This window comes from Emydura macquarii, unplaced genomic scaffold (assembly GCF_026122565.2).
Source record: "Emydura macquarii macquarii isolate MOO-44397 ecotype Brisbane River unplaced genomic scaffold, CSIRO-AGI_Emac_v2 contig_1253, whole genome shotgun sequence".
Taxonomy (NCBI): Eukaryota; Metazoa; Chordata; order Testudines; family Chelidae; genus Emydura; species Emydura macquarii.
This window is the reverse complement of record NW_027131390.1, coordinates 76,917,400-76,932,914: the sequence shown is the minus strand read 5'-3', so window position 1 is coordinate 76,932,914 and position 15,515 is coordinate 76,917,400. Positions and strand designations below refer to the sequence as shown.

Below are 15,515 nucleotides of genomic sequence, written 5' to 3'. Positions count from 1 at the left end.
GCCCTGGGCTTCCTTAAAAAGTCTTTTTCATCTTCAAAGCATTGTGCAAATACTAGCTAATTAACAGAGACCTAGTCACCTGGGATAATTACTGTATGATCAACCCAGGAATGCTCTAGAAATTATTTTGAAGAAGTTGTATGGTCTGTATTATACGGAGCTCAGACTAGATAATCACAATGGTCCCTTCTGGCCTTGGAATCTACCAAACTATGAACCAGTCTAGAAAGTCCGATCATAAAGTAACTGTCTCAGCTGACCAGACCTGGTCTGGTCTCTGAATTAAATAGTGCACTGTATGGGCCTTAACCTCTTCCCTCATTGGGTCTGATACAAGACCCACTGAAGTCAATTGAAGTATTTCTGGTGATTTCAATGGGAGCTGATTCAGGTCCATAGTATGGGCCAATTATCCCAAGCACAGTTGTACAAACACCTGCAGATAAACCTTAATTGTGTTCACACCCATTTTGTGTTTTTGTTTTCTGCCACTATTTTGTGGGTGAGGTAATATCTTCTATCGGCACAACTTCTGGTGGTGAGAGAGACGAGCTTGAAAGAACAGACACTGATCCAATAAAAAATATTAACTCGTCCACTTTGTCTCTAATGTCCTGGGACCAACATGGCTACAATAACTGTGCAAACTATTCTGTATTTTCAGACAGCAAATTTTGAATGACTAAATAACGATTTTCTCACCAGGAACATAATTTATAGAGTTACTTATCCTACAAAGGAATGGAAACAATAACACTAGACCTCAGACTTACTAGTAACAATCAAAACTTAGGCTATGGCTACAGAAGAGAGCTTACAGTGGCACAGGTGCACTGAGGCAATTGCACCACTGTAAGCTCTCAAATGCAGTAGTTCCCAAACTTTTGGGGTCACGCCCACCCCCTTACCTGATCTGTGCTGCAATCAGGAACAGCAATCAGGAGCTGGGGGCCGGGAGCCCTGGGCTGGACTGAGGTGGGGGCTGGAGCTACAGCCGCAGGGAATGGAGCCACAGGGCCCAGGGCCACAAATGGGGCTGGGGCCTGGGCAACGTCCAGGAGCTGCGGTGGCCAGGAGCAGGGCATGGGGCTTAGGTGCAGGCCGCAGCCAGGAGCGGGAGCACAGGGCCCGGGGCCGCAGCCAGGAGGCGAGGTGCGGGGAGTGCTGGAGCGGAGATGGGGGCAGAGCAGGGATGGGTGGCACTTCCTCTCTGCCCCCGTGAGGCCTGGCCCAGTTCCCGCCATGCCCCCCCAGAAAGTTCTAGGGCGGTGCATCCCACAGTTTGGGGACTCCTCTAGTGTATCCACTGTAAGCTGATGGGAAAGCCTTCTCCTGTTGACTTAATTAATCCACCCCCAACTAGCTGTGGTAGCTATATCTCCTGCTGACCTAGCACGTCCATACCAGTGCTTAGGTCAATATAACTTATGTCACTTGGAGGATGGCTTATTCACGCCCTTGAGCGACATAAATTATACTGACATAAGTGGTAGCGTCAACACAGCCTAAGTAAGGCTGCTTGATTTTAGATATTTTGTAGTTACTACAGACAGTTCATAAACTAGCTATTGGCTAAGAATTATTTGAAGGAAACTTTTGGCAAATAATTTTGTATAATGAATATGTTTGAGGAAGTAATAAACTGTTCATGGATAAATGAAGATTTTAAAAAAGAGGCTCAGTTAATTAAATAAATAACTCACCTTGAATCTTCTCTCAACTCTTGTCTCTATTCTTTAACTGAGGAGCTGATGAAGTATTGGCTGATGCTGTCCTTAACAGAGGCTGCTTATTTTATCCCTCTGACTTGTTTATGGCTCTTGGGAACTCAAAGCTTCAAGTACTGTCTGAAACAGAACTTGAGCCCCTGCAATTTTAAGTTAGCACTGAGCCAGCTCTTCCTAGAGGGAAACTAACCAATGTAAAAGTTAAAAATGTCATTCACCAGTGAAAGATTGTAATGTAAATAACAACCAGTGGCATTTGCTCATTGTTTATGGTTTTGGATTTTCATGTTAGCATAATGAACAAACATTTTTAAAATAGCATCATCAGACTTTTCCAAGTCAATCCTTATTATCCTCATATTTGGTTCATATAGATTCTTCTGTGTGGCACCAATAATCCATTCTATTGGCAGGGAGAGATGTTCAATCAGTGTTCTTGGGGTGTTGGGGTTGTTGTTATTTTGAATAGTGTCTTTTCTAAAACGTAAGGTCTTGATGCAAACAGGAGAGAAACAATTATACTCTGTGCTGAGAATTATTTTGATGAATGTAAATATCTCAAGAGAAAGTAAGAGGCCTTTACCTTTTTGTGCTGCCAGACATATTTGCGGTGCTGTTTTTAAATCATTGTGCTCAGTCAGGCATGAAGGCTGGAGAATAAACAGAATGCTGATGAACAAAGGCTATCAGGGTGGCTCCCACATCCACTGCGATGGATTCCACTATAAACTCCTAATCTGGAGTTGCGGTGAACTCTGTGGGAGACAACTTTTCCACATAGAAAGAGAGAGATCAAGACCAAATGAATTTACATTTTTTTTTGGTTTTGCAAAAAGGAGAGGAAAAATCCAAAGCTGACTCAGAATTTACTTTTAAATGAAACTCTTACTTGACTGTATCTAGAAGATAGCTACTTTATGATACCCCCCTGGAGTAGCACCATAAACTTGCATTGATGCCGTGAATTTCTCAGCTAACACTGGTATTCAATTACATTTTGCTTCTTCTTTAATGACCATGTGCTGAATTCTGTGTGGTGTTGTGCTCTCCTTTGCTACCCCCAGGCCTTTACATTATAAATCTTCTGGATGTAGACCTGTCACTTGTCTAGCACAGTTTACCCATTATACAATACAATAAACATTCAAAGTACTGTAGAAGCAATAAAAAATATGAACAGTACTGCAATTTCACTGTGAGCAGCCTTAGAGAGCAATTGGGGCCTAAGTAGATCCTTGCAGAGATCAAGATTGTAGCCATGTGAGCAGGTTTTGCAACAGTCTGGTTACCCGAGCAGGGGTCAAACTGTATACCAGTGTAATGTCAGTGACTGGAAATCCCAAATATCAGCACTCAAGAATCATTCAAATATATGTTACAATGTTCATGTTGAGATATGTCAACTGCAAGAAACTAATCTCCTATCCCAGAGTAACAGAAAAGTGCCCATGTGGGTTATGAAAGTCATAGTTCTAGAATATCAGAAATGTCGCCACATGATATTAAACATACCAGCATGAACTGGTAAGTGTTTTTCAAACACCACAATCAATAACCATAATGTAGCCACAGTCCCTCTACCAGCTGGCTAAGAATAAGTCATAAGAGCCAAAACACTTATTTAGTGCTAAATTCAGCACATCCCATTGACTTCAGTAGTGTTGCACCAGAGCTGAGTGTGACCCATGCTATCTATAAAGCTGGAGATAATCATTTAAATAGTCGAGTTAAAAAGGACACTTTGGAGGCAAATCTTGTGGCCAGCTCATGGGGCAAAAGTTGTGGCAGAGGACGGATGAGAGGATCCTTTTTTTGTTTGCTTGTTTGTCTTTTAGCTAGTAGATAAAATTACTCTCCAACAAGAATGTAACCTTCAGATCTTACATTTGACAGCTTTTCTCCTAATTTATTCTTTGAACCGCCCCTGTTTAATATAATCAATCCCTGTGGGGCTTGCAAGTGATTCAGTTATTTTAGTGTAAAAAATGGGCTAGATCATGCTCTTGAGTTACTATGTTGGTTTGGGACAGCGCAGAGTCACACTGGAGAAGATTATTGGGAGAAGAGTACAATCATCTCATTGGGGTGTCTAACCTGCTCTGTAGGTGGGTCCTTGACCCTGCCTCCTCTCTACTCCCTTGAGGCACGTTATACTCCATATCGCACATGGAGGGGACATTCCCCAAGGTTTCTTGAGTGCAGGAACTGTGATTGTCATTACTACCAAGAGGAGGGGTGGAAGGTGGGCATGGCAAAGGCTTTTTTTTACTCTCTTCCTGCACACCCTTGCAAGGGCTAGGGACAATCTGGCCCCATACATCATGTGCCAAGTCTTTCATTTATGCAGGGAACAATACAATCCCTGAAACAGGTGCCTCTTGACATGAATTCTGTGCTGTGCCTGTGCAAGCTTTTAGTATATTCACGATTTTCGGATTTGGAAATATAAATGATGTTGTTTCCTCTATCTGTGTGCTCTGATCCCAGACACATACACATGCATTTTGGCAGAACACATTCCTGATGAAACATTTTGCTGAGTATAATTGATTCTGCCAGGGAATCTGAAATCCTGCTTTATTGAAATCTCTGTTGACTCTCCTGAGATATGCGCTTTGATTGTGTAGGTGCATATGACCTTGTGTTTTTAGGTTTTCTGTCAACAAAAGCAGAGATACTAGCGTTCATACCAGTGACTGCAAAATCTGTTAATGGGCAGGAGCCGCTGATGAAAAGAAATTGGGTGAACAGATAAACACAATTGAACTCAGCACAATAGACAGCTTGATCAGAATAGCGCCTTTTACACTACATCAAACATGAATAATTTCCTGTCTGTTGCATTACATTAGTTAAGTAACTGAAAACTCAACTGACCTATACAGAGTTTAGAATAACATTGTCTCAGTGGCGGTTCTGTGATTTCTGCAAAGAGGTTTTGTTGCTGATTAGTATTAGAACAGGAGTGCCTGACTCTGCGACAGTCAGGGCTGTATGGATATCTTGCCAGGAGCCCAGGGCTGCAGTTAATTGGTGGCTAATTTATCAAAAATAAATGGGCAGTGTATTTGTTTGTACTTTTATTTTCCTCAAATAGGATAATAAACAAAATCTGCTTTTGATCATCTTTGTTCTCACCATGAACTTACACATATGGGGCAAAATTGTCCCTCAAGCTGCCAGTTGGGCACCCCACCTTGGGGCCAGTGTAACTTCCTTAATCTGTCTGATTTGTTCCCGCACAACACTGTAATCTGTAAGTCAAAGCCACTTCTTGTTATATGACAGCACTGAGGCACACTGAGCAATTCAGAATTCACTTGATCATGCTGTAGCGTGGCTCCTTTAAGATCCTGAGCCAACTTCATTTGTAGCTCATGAATGATCACTTGCTCTTTTAAACACAATTACTTGTCGGTCCAGTTCTCGTTTTGATTTCCTTCTCCATCTGACAAGTGACTCAAAATCAAAAGAAGCTGTGGATCAAGTTCTCCTCTTAACTATACGGATGTACGTCTGGAGACGCTCCATTGATTTTAGTGGGGTTGTGCTGGATTTACACCGGGTGTAACTGAGAGCAGAATTTGGCTGTGTCTAGCAGCAATATATTCACTTCATATGGTGCCCTCTGCTCTAGAGTCCGCTTACCTTCACTTTTGTGGGAACGCTTTGTCTCCTACTTTGTCATTGGTAGAATTCTGTACTAACAGACAAGGGAGGGTTGGAAAGGGGTAGCAGTGATGAAGGAAGAGAGACAGGAAAAGTGGAACAGTTCACCTAAAAGGCTGATGATACATCTCAGCTACAGATACACACGTAACTCGAACAGGGAGGAGCCTGGCAGAATCTGGATTGACTTGAAAAGGATCCCTGAATAATTGTAAAGCATAAAATTGTAAAGTATGCTTTTAATGTATTATCTGTACAGCTCCCTCTCCCAGCTAGACAGATTAAGTGGCTTCTCTGTTAGCATCACCAACATCATTTGGGATGATGAAAGTTGCAGGCAGCTGGCCCTGAGCTGGTAGAATAGTCAGTGCCTGCTCTGTGTTTCAGGGGTCTGCGCAAACCTCAGAGGAAGATGAAAAGGAAAACAAAGGACAGAAGCCAGCTCAGAGAACACTGGAGTTGGCAAACAAATAGGTGTCCAGGAGAGAGAATGTGTTGGACCTACTCCAGCATTATGTTCCTTGTATTGGTCCAGTCCTTGAGGCTAATTGACCAGAGGAGTAGAGGCCATGAACAGGGCTGACAAGCAAAACCAGGACTCTGTAGCAATGCCATTGGGTACTCCATCTCTCTCCCTCCTTTCCATGAGGCCTTCACCATTTCACTGATGCTTTGTGGGTGACTGGACCATCCAACTACTCTTGTCAGCTCATGCTACATCTTTGCTTCTCTGTTCTCATTTCCCATGTTCTGACTACTGGTCTAAGACCCACGTCCATGCTCAGAAAAGGAGTAGAAAATCTGGGAGACAGCAAGGGAAAGGGAAGACAGCTGGACCTTCCACTCTTCAAGAACCAAAGAGTATCCCCCAGAGCAGTGATCTGAAAGGAGCAGCAGCTGGCTGAGCAGCCAGCCAGAAGAGAGAATTGGCAAGACAGGCCTTTAAGTAACTGTCTCTGTTATGCTGAAATATTTAGCAGAGCTGCTAGTTGAGGCCCCCTTGACAGGTCAGTGCTGATAGACCCAGACTTCTTGGGTCTAACAGTTAATCTTGTCCTGGGGAGGAGCCCTTCATTTCATACCCCCTTAAGGCAGAAGTTTGGCAACTCATCTTAAGTGAGTCTGATCATGAGTTCTATCCACCCTAACACGTGTGCGCAGTTATCTTATAACTGAGGCCTGGATCAGTCCCATTTAATTCTAATCATGGTAAAAAGGCAACATTTTTTCTCCTCCCAAAGGGGATCCCCCACAGAAGCTTGTCCCCTACCTGGAAGATAGGTCATAAATCCTTATCAGCTGAGGCTGAGTGGGACTTACCATCTCTTGCCCCTTCCATCCCCACCTATTCACACATCCCATTCTCTTCCCACCTTCCTATGAATTTTCTCACACCTTCTTGTGGCTATGCCAAGAAGACCGGGCCAACTGAAAATTTCACACCGCTTCAGGCTTCTGACTCAGAAAGACAATTTCAAAGCACAGCTGAATAATTAAGTTTAAAAGATTTAATATTTGTTTTGAAAGTGCAGAACAGAGTCTACTGGCCAAGAGAAGAGTGTTTAATAGCAATAATTCTGTCTGGTGTTCAGTGCATTCTAGTGCACATGACAGGGAATAGAGGTAGTAATAGTGCTGTGTCCAGTGTTTTAACTTAATTGGAATATTGGGGAATGGGGTTAAGCAGATATTTCTCTGGCACAAATAACTGATGCAAACATGGTGTTCTGGAATGCCAAGTATTGCATATATTGTGCATGTGTTGGGAGCAGGGGATTGTTGTCAATAATGCTAAGGTGTGTTGGCCATGGATGGATATAAATCATTGCAGTATTGACTAACTACATTTGAATTCTTCATGGAAGCTATAGTGATTACAAAAGCCCAAGAATCTCTCTCTCCACATCTTTCCAGCCTGGTAAAGAAAGAGACTACTGCCTTAACTGTGAGTCTAGACTGGATAAGGCTGAGGAGTATTTTTCCCTCCCACTTTATTTTTTTCCACCTTACTGTTCTTCCTTTCTTTCAAGTACTTTACTAACAAATGAATGAAGCCCCACAAAAGCTCTGTGAGGTAGATAAAAGTCATATTATACCCATTTTAATGAGCAAACTGAGGCAAAGTATGGCTGAGTGTCCTAAGATCACAGAGCAAGTTAGTTGAATAGCCAAACATAGAACCCCGAAGTTCTGATTCTCAGTTATCACCTCAATTTCATTAGCCCCCAGACATTGGAGCAAGAAAAATCTCAAGCTCTCTTTGTTTGGAGGTGGAGGAGTAAATAGAAATGTTTTAAAGGAGAAAAATCCAAGAAAGGACAAAACAATCATTGCTGAAAAATAACTGACACAATTAATGAACATACATTTGCCTTTATACATAGCCATCCATATGCTGAGGAGTGGGTGCAGTAGTGCAGGAGGTCTGCAAGTGTGAAAGCAAGCAAATGCAAGACAACCGTGCTGAAATGGGAGAAGGGTCATACAGGGGCTTGCAGGCTCCATGTTTTGCTCTCCCCATCTCAGGGTAACTGCTGGCTGCCCCATTATGTGCCTTCCGTTCGCTTAGTGAATTTGGGAAGAAGTGGCAGGCCAGGAGGTGGGTAGACATGGGGAGCAGCCCTTCAGTGCAGCAGTCTCCCCTAGATACATGGTATATTATGTGCTGGGATACACCATAGAAGCTAGTGTTACTCACAGTAGTGTTCATTTCAATTCTGCCTCTTTTGGCTGAGGTGGTTGGTAATTCCCAGCCAAGGAGCAGGAGCCAGGCATAGCTTTGCCTGTGAGCGATATACGTTTCCCGCCTTAGGCAGGGACCCAGAAGGTTCCTGGAATATCAGTCACTGTGTTATGCCAAGATCTGCAGAGCTTGCCTGTGTCTGACCGGCCATGCCATTGCTCTTTCTGCATGGCTCCCAATCTCTCATCCCCCCTTCCTTGAGAAGCAAATGTGGCACATTTTGCTCAGATTCCAATACGCAGATTGGTCTGAGTACATTTTTCCCATTCTAAGTATTTTAGTATGGAAAGGATTAGTTAGAGCTGTAAAGTCCAGAGCCACAGGTCCCAGATGAGACATTTGGCCATATGAAACATACACTGATAGCCTCTCCATTAAACTCTGAGAACAGAGAGTTCTATAGTACACCCACTAGAACAGGAGAATCCCATATTTCTAATTCTCCTTTGCAGAGTGCTATCCCAGTTTAGGGCATTCTTAATTTTGCAGCGATCCACTGACTTCAAATTTTTAGTTGTAATAGATTTGTATATCTCACATCAGTACCCCTTTCCACCCTTCCTCCACTGCTCTTTTCCTATTCCTCCCACTACTCTTTCCCCATTCCCCATCTTGATAAGTACCCATCTGTTATTTCTCTTAGAGCCAGGAATTGTGTCCATTAAAGTCAATGGGAGTATAATATTAGCTGAGTCAATAGATGGCCCTTACAGACAACCTTACAAGTACTACTTGGCTCACCAGACAATTAGATGTTGGCGAAACCTTGTATTGTTGTTGTGATGCAGCTGATGTTCAGTAGTGTTCTGTACACCAATAAATTCTGTTCTCTCTCTGAATCTCAGGCCACAATAATTTATTAGGGACAGAGCAGCCTTCTGGAAAGAGACCCACACAAACATTATACAAACATTATTGGGAGTTTTGCATTGACTTCCATGAAAGCTCTGTTGTCCCATGGTGGCTTGTATTTGTTCCTATCAACCTCACTTTGAGCCAGAACCACATTACTTAATTCAAGAGACAAAACTGAGTGCTCACTTAATTGCTGCCACATGCACATGTTGTGTTCTTTCTTAGCAATGCATTTAACAAGAGAAGGGGAAGTATAGTCCTGTGTTTCCACTAAGGAAACTTGGGTTCTGTTCCTTGTTCAATCACAGCCTTTTTGCGACTTTGGACAAGTTGCCTAGGAGCCATATTTTCAGAAGTGGTCTCTGATTTGTTTGTGCCTAAGTTATTATGAAATCAACTTGAGACCTCTTGGGTCTAATTTTCAGAAGTGCAGTGCACCAACAGCTCTAACTAAATCACTTCTGGAAATCTAGCCCAAGGCGTCAGGTCAGGCAGACAAAAATGAAGTGTGACACTTGTGACAATTTGGGAGTTAAGTACCTAGGTGAATATGAAAATCCCAGTAGGTGCCTATTTGCAGTTTTAGGCACCTAAATACTTCAAAAAATCTGGTCCTTAGACCCTTTTTTAAATTTTACTCGGATCCAGCTTAGTTGTGCGATTACCTCTGCAAGGTTTAGTCTATTGTTTAATTTTGTGTAGATAGTTAATATGCTTCAAATGAGTCTATAAAACAGGCAATTGGAATGGAGGTTTGGGGAGTTTAGTGGTGTGGCCTGTAATCCGCCCTGAAAAGCTAAAGATAGAACCAGCTCCTTTCATATTTATTCCTGCTTAATCAACTGATCCCTATTTACACAATCTTTCAAAATGGGATATTCTTTCTTTCAGGCAGCAACCAATTTTTTACCTGTCGCTGATATTTCTGTGGTACACTGTGTTCTTATTCTCCTTTTGTTTCTCACTATGTGCTTGAATTGCATAAGCATTACCCTTAAAAGTCCCGCTGTCCCTCTCATGCCTAGCACATTGTGTCATGTCACTGTCCCCATATTGCATTTTTGAGTAGTCCAGTGTCATCTTTATGCAAGCCATATCAGACACTTAATGGAAAGCTCTAGTTTGTGCCTCAGTCTGTCAGACATAAGCAGACCTGAGAGGTGTCTGATCTTTTGGTGGATGCTTATTTCCCATCTCTGATATCCAGTAGGTGACTCATTTGTGCAGTGAAATTGCTTTAGGACTCAGACATGCTCTCCATGGCCTCTCTATTTTCTTAAGATTTTAGCCTTTGTTAGAATTGGCCAAACTCATGAACTCATCCCTGGTGCAACTTCAATGAATTGACTTCAGTGGAATTACCCCAGGGATGAATTTGGTCCAAGGCATCTGAATGTAAATAGCAGCATATTCTACTCTTACAGTGCTGGAACATGTAAGATTTTAGATATCAACAATGAGATTCAATGTATTGAGAGTAACTTTATATGCAAGAGCTGCTTATTTTAAAGTTTGAGTTTGATATTGTAATTAGAACTGAAATATCTATCAATGAAATAAGCAGAACTGACTAAAGCTATGTTTTGAGTGTCACCTTGGATTAAAAAGTGGGGCATTACCGTGCCATTTAGCACTACCGTTGACAGAACAAATTGCACAAAGCTAAGAAATCTTAGCTCATAACAGCAAGCATGGGAGAAGTTCCTAGCCCTTAACTGCAAACTGTTTCATTTTCTAATGTTGATTCCATGAACAGAAAGAATTGTAAAAGTAAGACTATCTAATGAAGCAATGAAACTTCCCTCTCTCACAAAGAGCACTGTAATATTTATGAAGCAGACACAATTTTAATATACGGGATCAGGGACAAAAAAGGAGCCGTGTTAAATAGGATCAGAACAGTATCTTGATGCTCTACAGCTTTAAAACTAATCTGCTTAAACTAGTTTATTAGAAATCATCTGCTAATTTTGACCAAAACAGTTTTACACTCATAAACCATAAATATTAAAGTGTGTACTGTGTTCTTCTTGCATTTGCATATTTCCTATTAATAGTGGTGGAGTTATACACTTATGTTTTTGGAGAAAATAGTGACCAACTTGGTCACTAGGTAAAAAGAATTCTTGAAGTGTAGAAAATATGTCAAAGTTCAAACCAGTCTGGTAGTTCAGTCCAAGAGAATGAGATCTGAACTATTGTGAAGTCATACAGGACATTAGCTAGATTTCTTTATTCCACAGTATAACAGTTAGAGCAGATTGAAAGCTGTGCAGTTGTTAGCTTGGTTAAATGTGCCATCTACTGGTTATATAGTGATAGTTAATTTTTAAAATATTAAATATAATGAACTTTCCAATACTTTAGATGTCAGTAGGGGTAGCAGGGATGTCAGAAACCCTCATGATCTTCTCTGTTTTTTAATAGACTCCCTAAAATGAATCAAACATTCCTAGGTAGCCATATGTTGCCATATGTTGCTGTTTCTTCTGCCTACTATCCTGTTATTGTCTAATCTCCTGTTAGATTTGGTTGTTGCCTCACTCTTCACTAAGAACCGGATTGTTTCATGAAGTATTTTCGTTTTCAAATGTTGAATGAGTTCCTGCCTGTTACACTTTGATTTCTGTCATAGGAATGCCATTGCCTCAGATACCACAATTGCTGAAGTCTCAAGTTACTTGAATAGTGTCATAGCACTTGCTGATGTCAAGACTGGGAATTTACAGTAAACACATTGATAGAGCTGTAAATAGTATTGACAAATTCTATAACAATTAGATTACTGCCATATAATTTAATATTCTTTGTAATAAGAAGTGTTGGTTGTTCTTTGTTATATACTTCTTTTGCTCCAAATTAGACAAATCCCTGGTAGGAAGGGTGGGAAAAATGACATTTCATTATACCAGTAAAATGGGTGGTGTGCTGGTGGCTTTGTTATACTCAAGTAGAGTCTCATTTTAAGGACCAGCCTTCTCAGAGGAATTAGGTCACATGGAAGTGAGAGGTGTCGCTCTTGCTTGTTTCATTGTCAGCTTATGATGGATGTGCGGAAATGTGTATTCTGCATAAGGAGGAGGAGAATAATCTGAAGAATGGAAATCCAGCAGTCCTCTGGGATTCTCCAGGAAAAAGAGATATTCGAGACAACCCATGTCTGGGTACCTGCCAGCTCTGAAAGGGAAGACAGGGAAAGAGTAGAATATTTGCTTTCTACATGTGGTGTTTGCTAGTTGAAATTAGATAGTGAAGGTGATGTTATGATGTCATTTACCTCTGGAGACATAGGGGCACATATGATCCTTTGTCACTCCTCTTCTAATGCTATTCAGTCTTAGTCATTATAAGTCTGAGAATTGAATATATGTGTGGATAATATCTAATTAAATATTTGTCAGCTTAATTAGGAAAAGGGCTCCCTTTAGCTCACTGTTGACTTGAACAAAATGTAATTATTTTTGTCTCCCTCTCTCTTTTAGGATATTAAACACAATGCTGTTTGAGCTGTATGAAGTTCTGGGCAATTTTCCTGCCCTATGGTTCTTTAACACATTGCTTATGGTACTTCAAGTCCTGCATTGTTTTTGGTCTTATCTAATCATAAAGGCAGCTTATAAAGCTATCTCCAGAGGCAAGGTAAGGCGACACAAACACTCTCTGATGTTTCACGGTAAACATTTTGTTTGTAATGTTTTTAAAATTAGTAAATAGCACTTAGTAATTGTCCAGTGATTTGTTCTTTTTCTGACCCATAACACGGACTTAAAGACAGATGCTGCATTGTGATATTCTTTTCCTTCCTATAATGGAAAGCTTATTAACTTTGTGTCCTTGATAACAAATGTGCTAGATATGTGACCTCCAAATACATGCATTTTTTAAGACTATGATTATTTTATGGTTAATACTTCCTTTTTTTAAAATAGGTGTGTCAGATCCCACAACCTGTATAGGAGCTGTGTAAATAGTACTGGTCTGCATTCTCCCAGTTCTGTTTTACTTCCTTAAAATATTTGGTAGAAGAATATCTACCTCCCTTCTGAGAACAGTAATAAAATAAACAGAAACCTACCATACTGCCTCTTTGGTCAGTGGCAAAGCTGTGTGCCTGAATGCCTTAAAGTCTTAAGCATCAGGGGCCTTTTGGTTCAGCAAAGCACCATGCTGGCACTTTCCAGCAGTCCAAGGCCATGCCTGTTCCTACAAAATTAACACATTGTTGCCACCTTGTGTTTAACAGTGACTACAAGTCCAAGCATATGGTATGTCCAGACTACTCAAATCAAGATGCTGAAAGATCCAGTCTGTGGGTTCAGTTTAGCAAGGTGCAAAGCACTTAAGCATGCACTTAACTTAAAGCATGTGAGTAGTCCCACTGAAGTGAATGAGACTGTTCATGTGCTTTGACTGCAAACTTGTAAAGCAGTTAAGTGCTCAGCCCCTTGCTGGATTGCATCCACCTGGTTTCAGCTGCCCCCTCTGTACTGAAGATGGGTGCTGCCATGGTCTGTATTTTGCTTGAGGGCCACAGTTGGGACGCTTCTGCTTTAGCAATTCTAAGCCTCAGTGATCCTGTTTAAATTAAGCCAGTGATTTCACACCAGCATTCCTGTGACTCTTTCTTACTCTACTTGTTTATCCTTTTCCTTTTGCTGTCTTGGAAGGCTGGAAAGTGGAACCCTTTGCATGTAAGTTTCTCCGATTCTTCTGTGCAAAAGACACATGCTATGCAAATCTATGTTCTGCTATTTCCTATTTCCTTCCTCCCTGTTTCTTCTGATTGTTGCACCTGCTTCTTGCTTAGGCTGCAAGTGTTTAGAGGCAGGGAATGTTTTTAACTTTGTGTTTGTGCTGTGCCTAACCCCAAAGGACTCTAGTTCTGGTGGGAGTGCCTGGGTGCTACTGTAATACAAATAAACATAATACTCTGTATAGTAGCCTAGACCTCTGTTCTGGCACCATTTAGGTGGTGTATTTCAGTGCATGTCCATTACCTAAAGAGTTCAATTTAATTCTATAAAAGAAAACTGTTGCATTATTAGGGCTGCAGAGTTAAGCATTCAGAAATAAGGAAATGACAAGGTGAAAGGTGCACCTGCAACCTGAACTCTGCTCTCAACAATGTAGTCTTAACTTACATGATCACATACTGTTTTGTTTCTCAAAACATAAGAATGGCTATACTGGGTCAGACCAGTAGCCATCTAGCCCAATATGCTGCCTTCTGACAGTGGCCGGTGCCAGGTGCTTCAGAGGGAATGAACAGAACAGGCAATCATCAAGTGATCCATCCACTCTCATCCATTCCCAGCTTCTGGCAAGCAGAGGTGAGGGAAACTCAGAGCATGGGGTTGCATCCCTGCCCATCCTGGCTAATAGCCATTGATGGAGTATCCTCTAGGAACTTATATAGTTCATTTTTTAACCTGTTATAGTTTTGGCCTTCACAACATCCCCTGGCAACGAGTTCCACTTCCTTTTGTTTGTTTTTAAACCTGCTGCTTATTAATTTCATTGGGTAACCCCTATTTCTTGTATTATATGAAAGAGTAAATAACATTTCCTTATTCACTTTCTCGATACTAGTCAAGATCTCTATCGTGTCCTCCCTCACCCATCTCTTTTCCAAGCTGAAAAGTCCCCATCTTTTTAATCTCTTCTTATACAGAAGCTGTTCCATATCCCTAATCATTTTTGTTGCCCTTTTCTGTACCTTTTCCAGTTCCAAAATATCTTTTTTAAGATGGGGCGAATCTGCACGCAATATTCAAGATGTGGGCATACCATGGATTTGTATAGAGGCATTATTATATTTTCTGTCTTATTATCTATCACTTTCCTAATGGTTCTTAACATTCTGTTAGCTTTTTTTAATCCAGCTGCACATTGAGCAGATGGTTTCAGAGAACTATCCACAATGACTCCATGATCTCTTTCTTGAGTGGTGACAGTTAATTTAGAACCCATCATTTTGTATGTAGAGTTGGGATTATGTTTTCCAATGTTCATTACTTTGCATTTATCAACATTGAATTTCTTCTGCCATTGCATTGCCCAGACACCCAGTTTTGTGAGATTCCCTTTATAACTCTTTGCAGTCTGCTTTGGACTTAACTATCCTGAGTAATTTTGTATCATCTGCAAATTTTGCCACCTCATTGTTTACCCCTTTTTTCCAGATCATTTATGAATATGTTGAACTGTACTGGTCCCAGTACAGACCCCTTGGGGACACCACTATTTATCTCTTTCCATTCTAAAAATTGACCATTTATTCCTACCCTTTGTTTCATGTTTTTTAACCAGTTACTGATCCATGAGAAGACCTTCCCTCTTATCCCAGGACTGCTTACTTTGCTTAGGAGCCTTTGGTGAGGGATCTCAGATAATACAATACAATAAAATATGTAATGTTTTCACATTAGATGTGAACATGTGGTATCATAGCCATTTTTTTCTCATTTTTGCAAATTGGTTCATTGTTATAATGGACTAGTATTTTTTTATTGAGTTGGACT

The 15,515-nt window shown here is 41.0% G+C and overlaps 1 protein-coding gene across 1 annotated transcript in view; it reads left to right on the top strand.

Moving 5' to 3' along the window:
• Positions 1 to 15,515, top strand: part of CERS6 (ceramide synthase 6) — a 206,732-nt gene that overhangs the window by 183,030 nt on the left and 8,187 nt on the right. Inside the window, exon 9 of the mRNA XM_067549300.1 lies at positions 12,477 to 12,633. Coding sequence (XP_067405401.1) covers positions 12,477 to 12,633 — 157 coding nt within the window. The remainder of the gene's footprint in view (positions 1 to 12,476; positions 12,634 to 15,515) is intronic.